This window comes from Lepus europaeus, chromosome 1 (genome assembly GCF_033115175.1).
Source record: "Lepus europaeus isolate LE1 chromosome 1, mLepTim1.pri, whole genome shotgun sequence".
NCBI lineage: Eukaryota > Metazoa > Chordata > Mammalia > Lagomorpha > Leporidae > Lepus > Lepus europaeus.
The window spans coordinates 838,723-859,179 of NC_084827.1; the positions used below are offsets into that span (position 1 = coordinate 838,723).

Consider the following 20,457-nt stretch of genomic DNA (forward strand, 5'->3'; position numbering starts at 1 on the left):
CTAACTCGAGTCCTTGAGCAAGGCGACCCCGGCGGGCACAGCCGCTCTGCCGCAGAATCAAGACGTGGGGTGCCTTCACTGGGTGACTCACGCTGGGGAGAGCTGGGGGTCCTGCTTGTGAGCCCACTGGCGAGTCTCAGAGAGTCGCAGACAGAGCTCTGATCACAGGTCCCAGTGGCTGAAGCTCTGTGGCCTGAAGAAGGCGGAGGGGGCGACGGAGGCCCAGTGCCGACTCGTGCCGGTGCAGTGGTTCCCCAACCCGGGGCCAGGAGCCGGCTTCCCAGACCCTGACTTCCGGCCCCTGTCCCATCTTTGTCCCCAGTCACTGCCGTGTTTAGGTCCCAACCAGGGGCAGCAGCTTTACCTACATCAGTAGTTTCATCCTTAGTGCGCCTAGACCCATCTGGGGGGGTGGGGGACAGATGTATTAGCCCGAAATGTGTTTCCTCTGTATTTACCAGTCAGCAACGCCACTCCGGGCTCATCGCCACCCGTCCTTTGGCTCGTTCCCGGGGCTGGGGGATCCCTAAACGGACCACCGGTTCCGGCACCGTCATTTAAAGATCCCGAGGAAGTCGTATATGCGGCCCCTCCGTGAGCACTGTTAGAAAGCGAGGCCTGCGGGGAGTCTGCGGCCCCTCTTCTGTCCCCGGCTCCCTGGAGGTCGGAGAAGCACGTGTTCTCTGTGGTGCCAACTTCAGAGGTTGGTGCAGAGTCGCTCCCTTTCCCGGGGCCTTCCAGGACGGAGGAGCTCTTCCGGCCGGAGTCCGTGCTGCTTGGAGGCCCGAGCGGGGCGCCTGGGGCACGGCTGCTCTCGGGGAACCGCTGGCTTCCTCCCAGCTTCGTGGGTCCGCCAGGCTCAGTGGGCGTGGCCGAGCCCGAGCAAGGCAGAGGGCCAGCGCCAGTGCCCAGGCCTGTGAACCTGTGCGTGAGCTTGTCCACTGGCGCAGCCTCCGGGGAAGGCCCGAGGCCCGGGCCGTCGGGACCGGATGTGCAGGGCCTCGGAGGAGCCAGAGCAGACGACACAAATTCTCGGCCGCCACGGAAGGGTCGGTCTTTACTTGTGCTTCTGTCTCGAGCGGCGGCCCTTGCAGGGGCGGCCGGTCTGCGATGCGGGGCAGGAGCTGGAAAAAGAAAACCAAAGGGAAATGAGCGTGAAGCCGAGTGAGCTCCTCCTCTTGGCGGTCCAGCTTTGCTGCTGTTCCGCGCCTGTCCCCGGGCGAGTCAGAGCTGGTTCTCTCCTGGGAATCAGGTGGCGGCCCCGCGGCCCAGGCCTCTGGCGGGGGCCGCCCACTAGGCCCTGGTTCTGAACCAACCTTCACTGGGGCTGTGGGCAGATGCACTAGGGCAATCAGAGGAACCTCCGCAATGCCTTCAGGTTTTGCCCAGGCTGTGATATGTTGCGTCTGAACCAGCGGATGGAAGACCTCTCTCTGTGTCTCTCTGTAACTCTGCCTTTCAAATAAATAAATAAATCTCTTAAAAAAAAAAAAAAAGTAATGACCAACACTGGTGCTGTGGCGAAGTAGGCTAAGCCTCTGCCTGCAGTGCCAGCATCCCATATGGGCGCCGGTTCAAGACCTGGCTGCTCTGCTTCCAATCCAGCTCTCTGCTGTGGCCTGGGAAAGCAGTGGAAGATGGCCCAAGTCCTTGGGCCCCTGCACCTGTATGGGAGACCTAGAAAAAGCTCCTGGCACCTGGCTTCTGATTGGCCCAGCTCTGGCCGTTGCAGCCGTTTGGGGAGTGAACCAGCAAATGGAAGACCTTTCTTTCGGCCTATAATTCTACATTTCAAATAAATAAATAAAACATTTAAAATAAAACAAGACAGTGTTTAAAGAAATAGCAAGGGGGGGGCAGCACTTGGTGCAGCGGTAAAGCTGCTGCCTGGTGCTGGCATTCCACGTGGGCACCAGTCCCTGTCCTGGATGCACTTTCAATCCGGCTCCCTGCTAATACACCTGGGAAAGCAGTGGAAGATGGCCCAAGTCCTTGGGCTCCCGCACCCACATGGGAGACCTGGAAAAAGTTCCTGGCTCAGCTCCAGCCATTGTGGCCATTTGCAAAGTGAACCAGCGGCTGGAAGACCTCTCTCTGTCTGCCTCTGCCTCTCTGTAACTCTGCCTTTCAAATAGGTAGACAAATGTGAAAAGAACTAGCAATGAAGACTGTGAGTTAAGCTGGTCCAGTTTTGCATTCTGCTAACTTCCTGTAGGACTTTCACTGTGCTGTGTAGAACGGCCTTGTCCGGAGGAGACGCATGCGAATAAATGCAGGTGCGAACCCTCACGAGTGCGTTAACCACCGAGGTCCGGCACAGCGGTAAGGATGTCACATGGGTCGCCTCCTGGGAACACGTGGTTCCAAGTCCTGGCGTCACTCTCCCGCGCAGCCTCCTGCTAGTGTGCACGCTGGGAGGCAGCAGTGATGGCCCCAGAACCGTGGGAGACCCAGACTGCGCACCAGGCTCCTGGCCTTGGCCTGACCGAGCCCGGCTACTGCAGCATTTGGGCGGTGAGCCAGCAGGAAGCTATTTCCCTCTCTCTGTCTCCCTCTGTTTTCCAAACAAAATTTTCGAAAAAGTTTGAAACATTTTAAAGGGCTTAGCCACAAAAAATGTTTTATGCGTCGATGAGAATCTGAAATTTAAGTCCATAGGGAAAGAGATAGAGCAATCAGGACAAATTTTAACAGTTGAATCGAACTTTCAAGTTTCTTTCCTTTTAAAAAAGTTCTATCAGTTAGCTTTTCAAGAAATGATAAACATTTCTTAATCTGAGAGCAAACGAGGCAAGCACAAAAACTGAATTACAAAATCACACATGTACTGGGGCTGACACTGTGGCGTTAATGCCCTGGCCTGAAGCGCCGGCATCCCATAGGGGCACCAGTTCAAGTCTCAGCTGCTCCACTTCTGATCCAGCTCTCTGCTAAGGCCTGGGAAAACAGTGGACAGTGACCCAAGTCCTTGAGCCCCTGCACCCAAGTGGGAGATCTGGAAGAAACTCCTGGCTCCTGGCTTCGGATCGGCACAGCTCTGGCCATTGCAGCCAATTGCAGAGTGAACCAGTGGATGGAAGACCTCTCTCTCTCTCTGCATTTCCTTCTCTCTCTGTAACTCTGACATTCAAATAAATAAATAAAAACCTTTTAAAAAAATCACACATGTACTTTGCATGTAGTGGTATATGCACAAAGACAAGTTGTAGAAGTACAAAGTCTCACATGTACTTTGCGTGTGGTGGTGCACACAGACAAACTCCAGAAGGGAAAGTGAAGGAGGCTCTGTGCAGGACGGGTGACTGCGGCGGGTGTCTCTCCCCTCACAGAGAGGGTGCCGAGAGGAGGCGCGTACCTCTAGAGGAGGGTGCCGAGAGAGGAGGCGCGGACCTCTAGAGGAGGGTGCCGAGAGGAGGCGCGGACCTCTAGAGGAGGGTGCCGAGAGGAGACACGGACCTCTAGAGGAGGGTGCCGAGAGGAGGGGCGGACCTCAGGAGGAGGGTGCCGAGAGAGGAGGCGCGGACCTCTAGAGGAGGGTGCCGAGAGAGGAGGGGCGGACCTCTAGAGGAGGGTGCCGAGAGAGGAGGCGCGGACCTCTAGAGGAGGGTGCCGAGAGAGGAGGCGCAGACCTCTAGAGGAGGGTGCCGAGAGAGGAGGGGCGGACCTCTAGAGGAGGGTGCCGAGAGAGGAGGCGCGGACCTCTAGAGGAGGGTGCCGAGAGAGGAGGCGCAGACCTCTAGAGGAGGGTGCCGAGAGGAGGCGCAGACCTCTAGAGGAGGGTGCCGAGAGAGGAGGTGCGGACCTCTAGAGGAGGGTGCCGAGAGAGGAGGGGTGCGTACCTCTAGAGGAGGGTACCGAGAGAGGAGGCGCGGACCTCTAGAGGAGGGTGCCGAGAGAGGAGGCGCGGACCTCTAGAGGAGGGTGCCGAGAGAGGAGGCGCGGACCTCTAGAGGAGGGTGCCCAGAGAAGGCGCGGACCTCTAGAGGAGGGTGCCGAGAGAGGAGGGGTGCGTACCTCTAGAGGAGGGTGCCGAGAGAGGAGGCGCGGACCTCTAGAGGAGAGTGCCGAGAGAGGAGGCGCGGACCTCTAGAGGAGGGTGCCGAGAGGAGGCGCGGACCTCTAGAGGAGGGTGCCGAGAGAGGAGGCGCGGACCTCTAGAGGAGGGTGCCGAGAGAGGAGGCGCGGACCTCTAGAGGAGGGTGCCGAGAGAGGAGGCGCGGACCTCTAGAGGAGGGTGCCGAGAGAGGAGGCGCGGACCTCTAGAGGAGGGTGCCGAGAGAGGAGGCGCGGACCTCTAGAGGAGGGTGCCGAGAGGAGGCGCGGACCTCTAGAGGAGGGTGCCGAGAGAGGAGGGGTGCGGACCTCTAGAGGAGGGTGCCGAGAGAGGAGGGGTGCGTACATCTAGAGGAGGGTGCCGAGAGAGGAGGCGCGGACCTCTAGAGGAGGGTGCCGAGAGAGGAGGCGCGGACCTCTAGAGGAGGGTGCCGAGAGAGGAGGCGCGGACCTCTAGAGGAGGGTGCCGAGAGAGGAGGTGCGGACCTCTAGAGGAGGGTGCCGAGAGAGGAGGGGTGCGTACCTCTAGAGGAGGGTACCGAGAGAGGAGGCGCGGACCTCTAGAGGAGGGTGCCGAGAGAGGAGGCGCGGACCTCTAGAGGAGGGTGCCGAGAGAGGAGGCGCGGACCTCTAGAGGAGGGTGCCCAGAGAAGGCGCGGACCTCTAGAGGAGGGTGCCGAGAGAGGAGGGGTGCGTACCTCTAGAGGAGGGTGCCGAGAGAGGAGGCGCGGACCTCTAGAGGAGAGTGCCGAGAGAGGAGGCGCGGACCTCTAGAGGAGGGTGCCGAGAGGAGGCGCGGACCTCTAGAGGAGGGTGCCGAGAGAGGAGGCGCGGACCTCTAGAGGAGGGTGCCGAGAGAGGAGGCGCGGACCTCTAGAGGAGGGTGCCGAGAGAGGAGGCGCGGACCTCTAGAGGAGGGTGCCGAGAGAGGAGGCGCGGACCTCTAGAGGAGGGTGCCGAGAGAGGAGGCGCGGACCTCTAGAGGAGGGTGCCGAGAGAGGAGGCGCGGACCTCTAGAGGAGGGTGCCGAGAGGAGGCGCGGACCTCTAGAGGAGGGTGCCGAGAGAGGAGGGGTGCGTACCTCTAGAGGAGGGTGCCGAGAGAGGAGGGGTGCGTACATCTAGAGGAGGGTGCCGAGAGAGGAGGCGCGGACCTCTAGAGGAGGGTGCCGAGAAAGGAGGCGCGGACCTCTAGAGGAGGGTGCCGAGAGAAGGCGCGGACCTCTAGAGGAGGGTGCTGAGAGAGGAGGGGTGCGTACCTCTAGAGGAGGGTGCCGAGAGAGGAGGCGCGGACCTCTAGAGGAGAGTGCCGAGAGAGGAGGCGCGAACCTCTAGAGGAGGGTGCCGAGAGGAGGCGCGGACCTCTAGAGGAGGGTGCCGAGAGAGGAGGCGCGGACCTCTAGAGGAGGGTGCCGAGAGAGGGGTGCGTACCTCTAGAGGAGGGTGCCGAGAGACGAGGCGCGGACCTCTAGAGGAGGGTGCCGAGAGAGGAGGCGCGGACCTCTAGAGGAGGGTGCCGAGAGAGGAGGCGCGGACCTCTAGAGGAGGGTGCCGAGAGAGGGGTGCGTACCTCTAGAGGAGGGTGCCGAGAGAGGAGGCGCGGACCTCTAGAGGAGGGTGCCGAGAGAGGAGGCGCGGACCTCTAGAGGAGGGTGCCGAGAGGAGGCGCGGACCTCTAGAGGAGGGTGCCGAGAGAGGAGGCGCGGACCTCTAGAGGAGGGTGCCGAGAGAGGAGGCGCGGACCTCTAGAGGAGGGTGCCGAGAGAGGAGGCGCGGACCCCTAGAGGAGGGTGCCGAGAGAGGGGTGCGTACCTCTAGAGGAGGGTGCCGAGACGAGGCGCAGACCTCTAGAGGAGGGTGCCGAGAGAGGAGGCGCGGACCTCTAGAGGAGGGTGCCGAGAGAGGAGGCGCGGACCTCTAGAGGAGGGTGCCGAGAGAGGAGGCGCGGACCTCTAGAGGAGGGTGCCGAGAGAGGAGGCGCGGACCTCTAGAGGAGGGTGCCGAGAGAGGAGGCGCGGACCTCTAGAGGAGGGTGCCGAGAGAGGAGGCGCGGACCTCTAGAGGAGGGTGCCGAGAGGATCGCGTACCTCTAGAGGAGGGTGCCGAGAGGAGGGGCGTACCTCTAGAGGAGGGTGCCGAGAGAGGAGGCGTGTACCTCTAGAGGAGGGTGCCGAGAGAGGAGGCGCGGACCTCTAGAGGAGGGTGCCGAGAGAGGAGGCGCGGACCTCTAGAGGAGGGTGCCGAGAGGAGGCGCGGACCTCTAGAGGAGGGTGCCGAGAGGAGGCGCGGACCTCTAGAGGAGGGTGCCGAGAGAGGAGGCGCGGACCTCTAGAGGAGGGTGCCGAGAGAGGAGGCGCGGACCTCTAGAGGAGGGTGCCGAGAGAGGAGGCGCGGACCTCTAGAGGAGGGTGCCGAGAGAGGAGGCGCGGACCTCTAGAGGAGGGTGCCGAGAGAGGAGGCGCGGACCTCTAGAGGAGGGTGCCGAGAGAGGAGGCGCGGACCTCTAGAGGAGGGTGCCGAGAGGAGGCGCGGACCTCTAGAGGAGGGTGCCGAGAGAGGAGGGGTGCGTACCTCTAGAGGAGGGTGCCGAGAGAGGGGCGTACCTCTAGAGGAGGGTGCCGAGAGAGGAGGCGCGGACCTCTAGAGGAGGGTGCCAAGAGCGGAGGCGCAGACCTCTAGAGGAGGGTGCCGAGAGAGGGGCGTACCTCTAGAGGAGGGTGCCGAGAGGAGGCGCGGACCTCTAGAGGAGGGTGCCGAGAGAGGAGGCGCGGACCTCTAGAGGAGGGTGCCGAGAGGAGGCGCGGACCTCTAGAGGAGGGTGCCGAGAGAGGAGGCGTGGACCTCTAGAGGAGGGTGCCGAGAGAGGAGGCGCAGACCTCTAGAGGAGGGTGCCGAGAGAGGGGCGTACCTCTAGAGGAGGGTGCCGAGAGAGGGGCGTACCTCTAGAGGAGGGTGCCGAGAGAGGAGGCGCGGACCTCTAGAGGAGGGTGCCAAGAGAGGAGGCGCAGACCTCTAGAGGAGGGTGCCGAGAGAGGGGCGTACCTCTAGAGGAGGGTGCCGAGAGAGGAGGCGTGGACCTCTAGAGGAGGGTGCCGAGAGGAGGCGCGGACCTCTAGAGGAGGGTGCCGAGAGGAGGCGCGGACCTCTAGAGGAGGGTGCCGAGAGAGGGGCGTACCTCTAGAGGAGGGTGCCGAGAGAGGAGGCGCGGACCTCTAGAGGAGGGTGCCGAGAGGAGGCGCAGACCTCTAGAGGAGGGTGCCGAGAGAGGAGGCGCGGACCTCTAGAGGAGGGTGCCGAGAGAGGGGCGTACCTCTAGAGGAGGGTGCCGAGAGAGGAGGCGCGGACCTCTAGAGGAGGGTGCCAAGAGAGGAGGCGCAGACCTCTAGAGGAGGGTGCCGAGAGAGGGGCGTACCTCTAGAGGAGGGTGCCGAGAGAGGAGGCGCAGACCTCTAGAGGAGGGTGCCGAGAGAGGGGCGTACCTCTAGAGGAGGGTGCCGAGAGAGGGGCGTACCTCTAGAGGAGGGTGCCGAGAGAGGAGGCGCAGACCTCTAGAGGAGGGTGCCGAGAGAGGGGCGTACCTCTAGAGGAGGGTGCCGAGAGAGGGGCGTACCTCTAGAGGAGGGTGCCGAGAGAGGGGCGTACCTCTAGAGGAGGGTGCCGAGAGAGGAGGCGCAGACCTCTAGAGGAGGGTGCCAAGAGAGGAGGCGCAGACCTCTAGACGAGGGTGCCGAGAGAGGGGCGTACCTCTAGAGGAGGGTGCCGAGAGAGGGGTGTACCTCTAGAGGAGGGTGCCGAGAGAGGAGGCGCAGACCTCTAGAGGAGGGTGCCGAGAGAAGAGGTGCGGACCTCTACAGGAGGGTGCCGAGAGAGGGGCGTACCTCTAGAGGAGGGTGCCGAGAGAGGAGGCGTGGACCTCTAGAGGAGGGTGCCGAGAGGAGGCGCGGACCTCTAGAGGAGGGTGCCGAGAGGAGGCGCGGACCTCTAGAGGAGGGTGCCGAGAGAGGGGCGTACCTCTAGAGGAGGGTGCCGAGAGAGGAGGCGCGGACCTCTAGAGGAGGGTGCCGAGAGGAGGCGCGGACCTCTAGAGGAGGGTGCCGAGAGAGGAGGCGCGGACCTCTAGAGGAGGGTGCCGAGAGAGGGGCGTACCTCTAGAGGAGGGTGCCGAGAGAGGAGGCGCGGACCTCTAGAGGAGGGTGCCAAGAGAGGAGGCGCAGACCTCTAGAGGAGGGTGCCGAGAGAGGGGCGTACCTCTAGAGGAGGGTGCCGAGAGAGGAGGCGCAGACCTCTAGAGGAGGGTGCCGAGAGAGGGGCGTACCTCTAGAGGAGGGTGCCGAGAGAGGGGCGTACCTCTAGAGGAGGGTGCCGAGAGAGGAGGCGCAGACCTCTAGAGGAGGGTGCCAAGAGAGGAGGCGCAGACCTCTAGACGAGGGTGCCGAGAGAGGGGCGTACCTCTAGAGGAGGGTGCCGAGAGAGGGGTGTACCTCTAGAGGAGGGTGCCGAGAGAGGAGGCGCAGACCTCTAGAGGAGGGTGCCGAGAGAGGAGGTGCGGACCTCTACAGGAGGGTGCCGAGAGAGGAGGTGCGGACCTCTACAGGAGGGTGCCGAGAGAGGGGGGCGTACCTCTGGGGCCCGAGGCATTCTTCTGGGCGTGCTTGCTGTTGCAGATGTCCTGGATGTTCTGCACCACGTCGGGGCTCAGCCCGTGCTCCCTCATGGCCGCCAGCACCTTTCTGTCCATCAGGTTGTGGGAGCGGAGGCAGTTGAGGTAGCGACATTCCCCGCGGGTGAAGTGCTCACAGATGTGCAGCCTTTCACACAGGGGCTGCTGACTGCAGATCTGCTTGCGCCCCTCTCCTTTGTAAGTCTTGCAAATCTACAGAAGAGACCGTCAGAGACCACCAGTGAGGACACCAGGCAGCAGGGACTCTCGGGAACAACACAGGCACAGCCCTCAGCCCCGGGCGGCAGCTGGCCAGCTGCAAACAGGAGGCCAAGTGAGCCCTGCCGTCTTCGGAGGTTGCATAGCCTTGCAAGCGCCTCACCTGCAATGTTAGACCCAGGCCTGGGTCTCTGCTGGCAGCACTGAAAGCCCTCTGCAGGACAGCCACGGAGCCCACGGCGGGTGGGAGCAGTGCCAGGCGACAGCACTGGAGGCGCTGGCTCCAAACCCGGGCCTCCCCGGCAGCTGAGTAACCCCAGGGGCCCCAGTGACCTGCTCCCGGCCTCCACTTCCTCCGCCCTAGCAGGAGATACTTGTCTCTCTCTACCTAAACCGAGGCGTTCAGCAGACTAAATAGCACGTCCTGTGACTGCGCCTACGGGATGCAGTGTTGAGGCAATGTCTGAACTACTGAAGGGGGAAGCCACTGTGATCACACACACACACACACACACCTGCACTTCAAACATGCCAAAGTTACATATGTAAGTTGTTGCAATAGACTCTGAGCAAGCCAGATCCATACCTGCCCCAGGGTTTGTCTAGAAGGCAAAGACACAGATTCCCATTGCAATAGCAATTATGTGGCCATGCGGCAGACTGGCATGAAACCCCACGTAACTGACATAACTGCCTGTTACGCACTCTCCACCCTAGACTATCGTTCTCAAAGTGTGGTCCCTGGACCAGGCAGCATCGGCACCACCCAGAAACTTGTTCAAAATGCAAATGCTGAGACCCTTCCCGCTTCCGCCGTGCCAGACCACCGAAATCTGTGTGCTGGCAACACCTGCCAGGTGATTCTGATGCAGTCTGAGGGCCAGGATCCCGGAGGCTCAGCAAGGCAGGACAACCACAGCCTCTCCAAGCCGCTCTGGTGAACCTTCCCGTCACCATGCTGGCGCTACAGACACACTGTCCCTGTGCTGATCAGGCCGGAACAAATGAAACCACTGCTTCCCAACGAGCGTATTTCAGTTGTCCCGGCCTGCGCGCCAGGAGTCACGTGTGCCTGATGCTTCAATGCTCTCACAGGCCAAGGCAAAGTGCGGAAAAGTGACTCTCAAGGGGCAGGGAGTACTTTTTTTTTTTTTTTTTAAGGTTTTGTTCTATTTATTTGAAAGAGTGACAGAGAGAAGTAGAGACAGAGACAGAGTCTTCCATCTGCTGGTTCACTCCCCAAATGGCCGCGACAGCGGAACTGAGCTGATCTGAAGCCAGCAGCCAGGAACTTCCTCCAGGTCTCCCACGCAGGTGCAGGGGCCAAAGGACCTGTGCCATCCTCCACTGCTCTCTCAGGCACACTAGTAGGGAGCTGGATTGGAAGTGGAGCAGCCGGGGCTGGAACCGGCACTCATACGGGATGCTGGCACTGCAGGCCGGGCCTTAACCCACCGTGCCACAGCGCCGGTAAGCCACCGTGCCACAGCGCCGGCCCCAGGGGGTACATCTCGGCCACCGCGGCCACCAGTACTGCATACAGGGTCTGGCGCCTGCAGGCGTCGCTCAGTCCTGGCTGAATGGGGACAAAACGCCCAGCAGGGTGGAAGGCCCGCAGGCGGGGTCAGCGGCAGGGTCGGGTCTGCGAGATGCTGGGGGACTGTAAACACTGCAGCGTGGCCTCCTCAGGGCCCTGGGCACCTGGCCACTCTGCCTCCCCCGACCGCAGCCGGCTCGCTACACTCGCGCCTGCACGGAACTTGGCCCCAGCCTCTCCTTACGCCGCCTGATGAAATCCAAACTGCCCACAGAAACAGGCCCTGCCCTGCCGGGAGAACGCTGTCCTCGGAGACGCCTCCTTGGCCAGCTCCTCTCGCAGGGAGCTGGCCTCTGGCTCACCCCATGAAGACACGCCCTGGTCTCCCAGGCTAAAACTCTCCTTTGAGGCCTCTCCTGCCCAGCAGTCTCAAACAGAAAACTAACTACAGAATCCGCACGCCAGCCCACTGGCGCTCGGCAGAAACGGCGACAGGTGGCCAAAGGCAGCTGGCTCCAGGCCACGACCCCGGGGCCTGAGCTCCCGCCAGCGGAACAGGGCCGTCTGGGACCACGGCCCTCGAGTCCACGGCCCCACTGGCACCCTTCAGCAGTAGCACCTTGTCGGCAGCTTCTCCCAACAGAACTGCCGCCCGCCCGCCCTGCAGGGCCCAGACGGGGACGTGGGGGCTCGGGGGAAGGGAGGAGAGACCGGCCCCCAGACTGGCTTCCTCAGGCGAAGGGTGGGCCCCAGGCCGACATTCATCGTCACCCTGCCATGCCCTCACAGGTGGCTCTGCGTGTCAGCACCGGGTGGGGGAGGAAACAGGATGTGGCCCCCCGGGAATCTGCGCGTTCCTCTCTCCTGAGCTCAGTGGCCAACTCAGGGAAACACACGGAGCTCAGTGTCAGACGAGTCAACGCTCCCAGGTCCCCGCCAGCTGTGCTGTGCGTCTCGAGGTGCGTCTCAACGCCCGCTTGCCTCCCTCTGCCCACCCCATCTGGCCGAACTCGCTCCTGGGCTTCTCTACTCCGGCCTTAACCAGATCCTCCGAGCCGCACGGCTGGACTTCTGTGCGGCTGAGACTGTCAGCTGCCCGTCTGTCCCATCTTCCTTCTACTGACAGAAGCTGTCGGACTTCAGGCGGACAGACGGTGACTCAGCCAGAAGCTACATCTTCCAGGCTGTCTTCCGCCTGACTGTGTGCACGTGAGCACCATGGCCCACGACGTGGACAGACGTGTTGTGCCCAAAGCGCATGTCACATCTTTTAAAAAGGACACCGCTTGCCTTCCACTTCCTCTCTATGCTCCCTCCAGCAACAAAGCTGTAACAATGAGAAGAAGCAGCTGGCGCTGTGGCGCAGTGGGTAAAGCCGCCACCTGCAGTGCTGCCATCTTATATGGGCGCTGGTTCGAGTCCCGGCTGCTCCACTTCCGATCCAGCTCTCTGCTGTGGCCTGGGAAAGCAGTAGAAGATGGTCCGAATTGTTGGGCCCCTGCGCCCGCATGGGGGATCCAGAAGAAGTTCCTGGCTCTTGGCTTTGGATGGGCATAGCTCCAACTGTTGCAGCCATTTGGGGAGTGAACCAGCGGAAGACCTCTCTCTCTCTCTCCCTCCCTCCTTCTCTCTCTCTCTCTGCCTCTCCTTCTCTCTCTGTGTAACTCTGACTTCCAAATAAATAAGTAAATCTAAAAAGAAAGAGAGAGAGAGAGAGAAGAGCCTAGAGCTGGAAGCCACACTCTGAGTCCCTTGCTGTCATGTTGGGTCCAGGGCCAGACCCTGCGTCCCTGTGAGGAGACGGCAAGGTGACTTGTTAGGACACTTGCCTGCCCACATCCAGGCAAGAGTTGGCAAACTTTCCCTGAGACGGTCCAGGCTTTAGAGCATCGGGTCCCTGCTGCGGCGACTCGGCTCGCCCTCCCGGAGGGAAGCTGCCCTGGGCAGCCGGGGACACACAGGCAGGGCTGCGGTCAGATCCAGTGGCAGAGCAGGTATGGCCTGTGGGCCAGCTCGCAGGCTGGTGATCACACTGTGTCCGCATCGCCGTATTTTGGGGGAGGATGGGAAAGATCCTCTGCTACAACCTCCCAGCCTGTACCCTAATCTTTCCTGTCATCTCCCCAACTTCAGTCAAAACCCACCTCTTCCGGGAAGCCCCCCTGGTTACAACACAATCTATCTACTCCGAGTGCACTGTCAGCTCCTGTCGCTCGCAGGGGGCTCCTTAGCAGCAGCGGCATTCCGGACTCAAAGTCTTGGAAACCCTCCCACCGGAGAGAAACTGCTGGGAGCTCTCGGGTCAGCGACAGCCTCGCCGGCCGCCTGCAGAGGCCTGGTTCCGACGCCCAGGTCCTCCTGCTCCTCCCGCAGACGCAGACGGCCCGAGACGGATCCCGACTCACCTCGGGCAGGAAGAAGGGGTCGCTCTGGATGAGCAGCACCGCCAGCTCCTCCTGGTTGAGTCCAGAGAGATCGTGGCTTTTCAGGACCTGGAAGTTCTCTTCCGAGAGGACTTCGTGCGAATACTTGCACAAATTCCTGGGAGAAAACAGGACGTTCTCAGTGTCTCCCGGAGCAAAGCAGAAGAATCAGTCTGCACATTTCCGGGAAGCAAAGCTCGGAGCCCACAGCCTGGTGAACAGGCCGCGGGTCCTGCTGGAGGGGCAGGTGGACCCAGCGGTTAAGACGCTACAAAGCACGCAGCGCCGGGGCGCCAGGGCCACTTCCCGCCACCGCAGCTCCTGCGTGGCAGTGCCGCCGGCCCAGAAGGCTGGGTCCCTGCCACTCACGTGGGAGACTGCACCGAGTTTCCGGTTCCTGCCTCTGGTCTTGCCCAGCCCCTGCTGTTGCAAGCATTTGTGGAGGGAACCAGCAGAGGGGAGGTCTGTTTCTCTCTCTGCCTTTCAAAGAAAATAAATGATTTTAAAAGTTATACATGTGTATGTGTCTTTAAATGACTATAGTACTTCTTCAAACTGTATCTTCCCATGAAGTTATAATTTGTGTTATACCTCAGAGGTCAGAAGAGGAAAACACTGGCAAAGAAATAGAAACCAATCTATTAGAAATGACTTCCCACTGAGAAACTGCTGGAGTGGGGCTGTGCTGTGGCACAGCAGGTAAAGCCCCCGCCCGCAATGCCGACCCCATGTGTCACAGCGCCAGTTCAACACCCGGCTGTTCCACTTCTGATCCAGCTCCCTGGGAAGGCAGCAGAGGATGACCCAAGTGCTTGGGCCCCTGCACCCTCGTGGGAAACCCCAATGGAGTTCCTGGCTCCTGGCTTAGGCCTGGCCCAGCCCTGGCTCAGCCCCAGCCATTGTGACCATTTGGGGGACAAATCAGAAGATGGAAGATCTCTCTCTGTGTGTCTCTCCCTCTTTCTCTGTCACTCTGCCTTTCAAATAAAGCAATGATTCTTAAAAAAGAGCGTCGTACTAAGGTCTGCGAGGTGCTGATTCACATCTCCGGGAAACTCCTGCTCTCACTGGACAAGCACATCACAGGTGCCACGGTCCCCCAAAACTCGGCCTGCAGCCACACGGCACTGTCAGAGTCCTCAGACTTGTGGCTTCAACAGCTATCCACATGATGCATGGTAACATTTTCTGGTTTGCATAACCATTACCAAGGTGTCAGGTAATCGGGTAATGGCCAAACTTTGCCTACAGAAGAATAAAAGTGTGGCTACAATGATCATTGTGTAGGTAACCGCTCCTGCCTTACACGATCTTCCCGACATTTATTCTTCCGGGGGCAATGCCTCAAAGGACATCTTGACAACAGCCTGGGTTTGGCTTTGAACTTCTGCTCCCGTAAAACGCAGCAGCAATCGGGGATGTCTGATTTCCCCAAGCAAAGTGAGTGCTGTCACTGTGCTATTTCAATAGGTATGAAGTAGACTATATACATACACATATAAAAGATTTATTTGTTTGAATGGCAGAGTTAGAGAGAGAGAGAGATGGAAAGACAGAGCAAGAGGCAGATCATCCATAAACTGGTTCACTCCCCAAATGGCTGCAATAGCTGGAGCTGGGCCAGTCCAAAGCCAGGAGCCAGGAGCTTTGTCCGGGTCTCCCACACGGGCAAATAGATTGCCTTCTTCCACTGCTTTCCCAGGCACATTTGCAAGGAACTGGATAGGAAGTAGAGCAGCAGAGACTGGAACCAGCACTCATATGGGATGCCAGCATCCCAGGCAGCTGCCTTCCCCACTACACCACAGTGCCAGCCCCACTACTTATATTTTTATCAATTCTCACTTTTATTATTAGCAAGACTGAAAATGCCCAACTGTTAGCTTAATGAAATACCTTTTATTTACACTATGTGTACACTATTTATGTGGTGGAAAGTGGGTACTGACCTGCAGATTTGTAATTGCTCTTTATATATATATATATATATATATATATATATAAGATTATATAATATATAATTACAAATTGTATAGTATATATTATAGGTATGAAGGTAGGTAATCAGATATTATAAATACACTATAATACATATTATATAATATAAATAATATATAACATATAATATTATATAATCTTTATATAGTATATTATAATACATAATTATACTATAACATAATTATAGTTTATAATCTTTATATATAATTTTTAAGATCTATTTGTTTATTTGAAAGGCAGGTTATAGAGAGGCAGAGGCAGAGAGACAGAGAAAAGTCTTCCATCTGCTGGTTTACTTCCCAGATGGCTGCAAAGGCCAGAGCTGCACCAATCCGAAGCCAGGAGCCAGGAGTCTCCTCTGGGTCCCCCCACCATGTGGGTGCAGGGTCCAAGGACTTGGGCCATCTTCAACTGCTTTCCCAGGCCATAGCAGAGAGCTGGATAGGAAGTGGAACAGCCAGGACTCAAACCGGCCTACATGGCCCATAATTTAACATACTGCTTTAACACTTACAAAACTGTCACCCACCACAGTTAGATAACTGTAATACACCACTTTGCTTCATTTTTAAAAGAGATCTCTTCTTTTTAAAAAAATATTTTATTTATTTCAAAGTCAGAGGTACAGAGAGAGAAAGGGAGATATATATAGAGAGAGATCTTCCATCTTCTGGTTCACTCCCCAAATGTCCGAAACAGCTAGGGCTGGGCCAGACCAAAGCCAGGAGCTTCTTCCAAGTCTCCCACGTGGGTGCAGGGGCACAAGCACTTGGGCCATCCTTCGCTGCTTTCCCAGGGCATTAGCAAGGAGCTGGATCAGAAGTAGGGCAGCCGGGATTCAAGCCAGTACACATACAGGAGGCCCTGGCTTGGTTCTGCTGTGCCACAGTGCTGCCTCCTGAAAGAAATCTTTCCAACATCAGTTCTTTAAAACACCTGAAGTGATTATGGCAAATGATGTCACAACTTTCTCAAAATCATCTATTACACATAATCCTTCTCTTATCATTTTGTTACCCTCATCCATTGCATGTTCAACTTTCCCCAAGTCTAGAGCTACTGGAATCTCTATTGTGTTTTTATCCATCCGCTGCTCTGCTTTGAGTCCAGTGCCATGTAACTGACATGCCCTTGGCCCTGTACTGTAAATGGTAACAGACTCATTTACCTTCCCCCCCCTTACTGCTTTTCAAAGCCTCTTCCTTGGGCTTAACTATTATTTTCTCTAGAAAAATGTTATTAGGGCTTAGTCAATTTCCAGAAATAGCACAGCCGGAATCTAATTTGTTAGGTGCATATATTAGATGGGATATTTAGTAAGTCATCTTTTTTTTTTTTTTTTTTTTGACAGGCAGTTAGACAGAGAGAGAGACAGAAATAGAGAAAAAGGTCTTCCTTCTGTTGGTTCATCCCCCAAGTGGCTGCTACAGCTGGCATGCTGCGCCGACCTGAAGCCAGGAGCCAGGTGCTTCCTCCTGGTCTCCCATGGGGTGCAGGGCCCAAGCACTGGGGCCATCCTCCACTGCCTTCCCGGGCCACAGCAGAGAGCTGGCCTGGAAGAGGAGCAACTGGGACAGAACCGGCGCCCCAACCGGGACTAGAACCCGGTGTGCCGGCGCCGCAGGCAGGAGATTAGCCTAGTGAGCCGCGGCGCCGGCCTAGTAACTCATCTTTTCATAAAGATTTACTTATTTGAAGCTCTCTGCACCAGTATGTCATCTAACCACACGAAATCTTATGCTGGAACAGAAAATACTGAAATCAATCTGCTTATTAATATTTCCAAAATTAATAAGCTGTGTGGGTTCCTGCCACGAATTCTGAATACCAGCACGAACAGACCAGGCGACATGCAAAGTTCTAAGGCTTTTACTCAGTGAGAGAAATGCCTGCTTTTGAATCTGTTTTTCTTGTAATAGTTCTCTTTAATTTCCCAAATAGTATGTGTTGCCACTATTATCTTTCAGTTGTTTGTCACTGGAAGACAGAAATGCGAAACAGTATCATTGAAACTGATGCTGAGGCTAGTGTGGTGGCACAGGAGGTTAAAGCTGCTGTTTGCAACACCAGCATCCCGAACGGCGGCGCAGCTGGAGTCCCGGCTGCTCCATCTCCAATCCAGCTCCCTGCTGGTGTACCTGGGAAAGCACCACAAGATGGCCCATGTGCTGGGGCCCCAGCACCTGTGTGGGAGGAGACCCAGAGGGAGCTCCTGGCTCCCACCTTCAGCCTGCTGCAGCTACACTGGGAGTGAACCAGCGGATGGAGGAGCTGTCTCTCCCTCTCTGACTCTGTCACTCTTCGAAAATCAACCTGTAGATAAGAACCTGTACATAAGAAAAGACATTGAGGCCGGCGCCTTGGCTTAACAGGCTAATCCTCCGCCTTGCGGCGCCAGCACCCTGGGTTCTAGTCCCGGTCGTGGCGCCGGATTCTATCCCGGTTGCCCCTCCTCCAGTCCAGCTCTCTGCTGTGGCCGGGGAGGGCAGTGGAGGATGGCCCAGGTCCTTGGGTCCTGCACCCGCATGGGAGACCAGGAGGAAGCACCTGGCTCCTGCCTTCGGATCAGCAAGATGCGCCGGCCGCAGCGGCCATTGGAGGGTGAACCAACGGCAAAAAGGAAGACCTTTCTCTCTGTCTCTCTCTCTCTCACTATCCACTCTGCCTGGCAAAAAAAAAGACACTGATATTTTTAACTGTAAACATCTAGGTGAACGTTTTCTCTGAGAATTAACCTGTGCAAGCCACTCGCTCACGTGTCACTGTGTGTAAACTCGCTCTGACACTGTCTGGAACTTTGCGCTGAGGTCTAGCAGTGGGTCCTCGCTAGGAAAATCAGACTGCACGACCCTGCCAGCACTGGCAGAGCCGGCCCTGCACCTCGCTTCTAGAAAAGTCCAGGGAAGCGGGGCAGGCGCTCACGGCTCCGCCCCAGCATCTCCCCAGGCACTCAGTCTCCGCCCCAGCATCTCCCCGGGGGCCTCTCTGCTTTCTCCACCCTGTGTCCTTGGCTTTTGGTGGCTTTCTGGCTCTCCTTGATAAGGCTGCTCAGTTCTGGGTTCTGCCCTGCAGTTTCAGATAAGCGCTCCCCGCCCCACCCAGTCCCCCACCCAGACCCTCAGCAGCTGAGCTAACCCCCTTCCCAGTCCCCACCCCTCAGGAGATGGGATCTGAAGAGACTGCTGCAGCAAGAACAGCCTCTAGCCTAAAGCTGAAACCCCTCTACTAGGAGCTGACCTGATGGTGCTCCCCAAAAGGCATCTCCCTACTGTTTCCAGGCCACGGCCATCCCTCTCCCCACAGGTTCGGACCTCTGGCTCTGAGACAACCGACAACTATTTTGAGGGAGGAATTAAGAACTTTTGCTTTCCCAGAAATCCTGAACAGGGAGCCAAGCCAAGGGTCCCTCGGCCGGTCAGAGACGCAGAACCTGTCCTGGGCCTCCCGCCCTCCCAGGAATGTTCCCTGAAGTCAGCACTCCCTTACTAAGGCAGCCAGGTGGCCTCAGGGGGCCTCTGCCTGGAGCCCTGGTCAGCTGCTCACACCCAGAGGCACAGGCTCGCCCTGCACCCTGGAGCCAGCTGGGGTCCTTCAGGCACTTCCACCTCCATCCTCAGGTGAGCTGCTGTCCCCTTTACTCTGTACCACTCACCTTGAACCCGGCTTCTTCCATCTGTAGGGTCCAGGTCTAACCTGCGGCCCTGCTCCCTCCCCCACTCCTCCACTTCCTGGACTTCTCCCAAGCACTGCCTTTTGGTTGTTTGATTTTTTTAAAGATTTTTTTTTTTTTTTTTTTTAAGGGAGAGAGAGAGAGCTTCCATCCACTGGTTCACTCCCCACATGCCCACAACAGCGAGCAACCCGGAACTCCATCTGGGTCTTCCACAAAGGTGGCAGGGACCCGAGCACTTCGCAGGAGCAGCTGGGACCCCACCCGACACTGTGCCGCGGCCTGCAGGCTGTGCCGTCAGCACCCTGACAGCACCAGCGAGGACCAGGTCCTGCACACCTTCTACTTGAAGCCGAGCGCAGGAACTAGCGTGCCAGGAAGGCTACCCCCGTTATTTAATGTATGGTCATCGCAATACTACGTAGGGAGGCCTGATAAGATGAGAAATTAAAGGTGGACCACATAAAAAAAGACCTGATCAGTGAACTCAAGTATCAAATAAGCAAGGGGCTGGCATCGTGGCGTAGCCGGTAAAGCCGCCACCTGCCATGCTGCATCCCTCGATTCAAGTCCCAGCTGCTTCGCTGCCGACCCAGCTCTCTGCCAATGCACCTGGGGAAACAGCGGAAGATGGCCCCAGTGCTGCACCCACTGGGAGACCCCATGGAGTCCCAGCTCTCTCTGTCACTCCGCCAGTCACGCAAATAAAACAAATCTTCTTTTTTAAATTTCATGGAAAATGGAGTGAAAAATAAGTTTATAAAGAAAAACAGTAGGCCTAGGGGTAGGGAGAGAACCTGCACTTCCAACAAGCTCCCAGGGGACTATGGCAGTGCTGCCCTAATCCACAGCCAGGCTCAGAGCTGCCTCCCCACAGGACAGGCCCCGTGGGAGGCTGGTTGGGGTCCCAGGAGCCCTCCACTCCCCGGTACACAGTATAGCTTGCCTACAAACTGCTCAGGCCAAAACAAGCTTGCAGAATGCTACCCACAGGAGGAAAAGATAAACCTGGAATACACTGTGCACCGGGAGGGGAGAAGGCAGCCTTGAAAGAAGCCCAGCTGTCTCTCTCGGGCCAGAGACTCAGAAACAAGTGGCCTTTCTCCTGCAGCCACAGAACAAAAAGCTGTTTTAATTGAGGCGACAAGTGTTCTCCCAGCCCTGGTGTAAACAGCCAGCCCGCACAGTGGGTCTTAGCCCTGGCTGCACACAACAATAACTAGACAGTGTTCAAAAATGCCTCAGCCTGGGCCACACCTGCAGACGCTGGCCTCACTGCACCGGGTGGGCCCCGTGACCGCGGGCTGGGCTTGTCGGAGCCGATTCCAGGGTAGGTTCCCGGCTCTGAGTCTCTCTGCCAGCCCAGAGAGCAGGCACAATTATCTGAGAGAAGCCAGGTTTTTTGACAAAACTTTGAAACACCCATCCCTCCTTCTTCTCCACCCTCTCAGCTCTCTAGTACCTCCTGGGGTCGACAAAAACAAACAGATAGTTGAATTGTACAGAAAACAGGAAATAGCTCACCAAGGAACCAGGATGTGTGAAAGATAAAATCTAGAGAACATGGGTAGAAAGCATAAAGCGTCATCAACCAAAAACAACCTCTGCGCCTGCTACCGCAGAGCCATGGTCCCATTCGCTCTCGGAACCGCCCTGTTCAGGATGGAATCACAGGGACCGCGCACCGCATCGGGAAGCCCCCTCCCCACCGTAAACCCGCATCGGGAAGCCCCCTCCCCACCGTAAACCCGCATCGGGAAGCCCCCTCCCCACCGTAAACCCGCATCGGGAAGCCCCCTCCCCACCGTAAACCGGGGAGAAAGAGCAAGCGGGAGAGAGCACACAGGCAGAGTAACAGCCCACATGGGGCAGAGCGCTGGTGGAGATGAAAACACAGG

General features: G+C 57.9%; 1 protein-coding gene across 1 annotated transcript in view; it reads right to left on the bottom strand.

Annotated features, from left to right (window-relative positions):
- The window catches only part of ZC3HAV1 (zinc finger CCCH-type containing, antiviral 1), a 59,662-nt gene that overhangs the window by 30,638 nt on the left and 8,567 nt on the right, over positions 1 to 20,457 (bottom strand). Inside the window, exons 2-4 of the mRNA XM_062203280.1 lie at positions 12,874 to 13,009; positions 8,673 to 8,925; positions 459 to 1,124 (exon numbers count right to left, since the gene is read on the bottom strand). Of these exons, the coding sequence (XP_062059264.1) occupies positions 459 to 1,124; positions 8,673 to 8,925; positions 12,874 to 13,009 (1,055 nt within the window). The remainder of the gene's footprint in view (positions 1 to 458; positions 1,125 to 8,672; positions 8,926 to 12,873; positions 13,010 to 20,457) is intronic.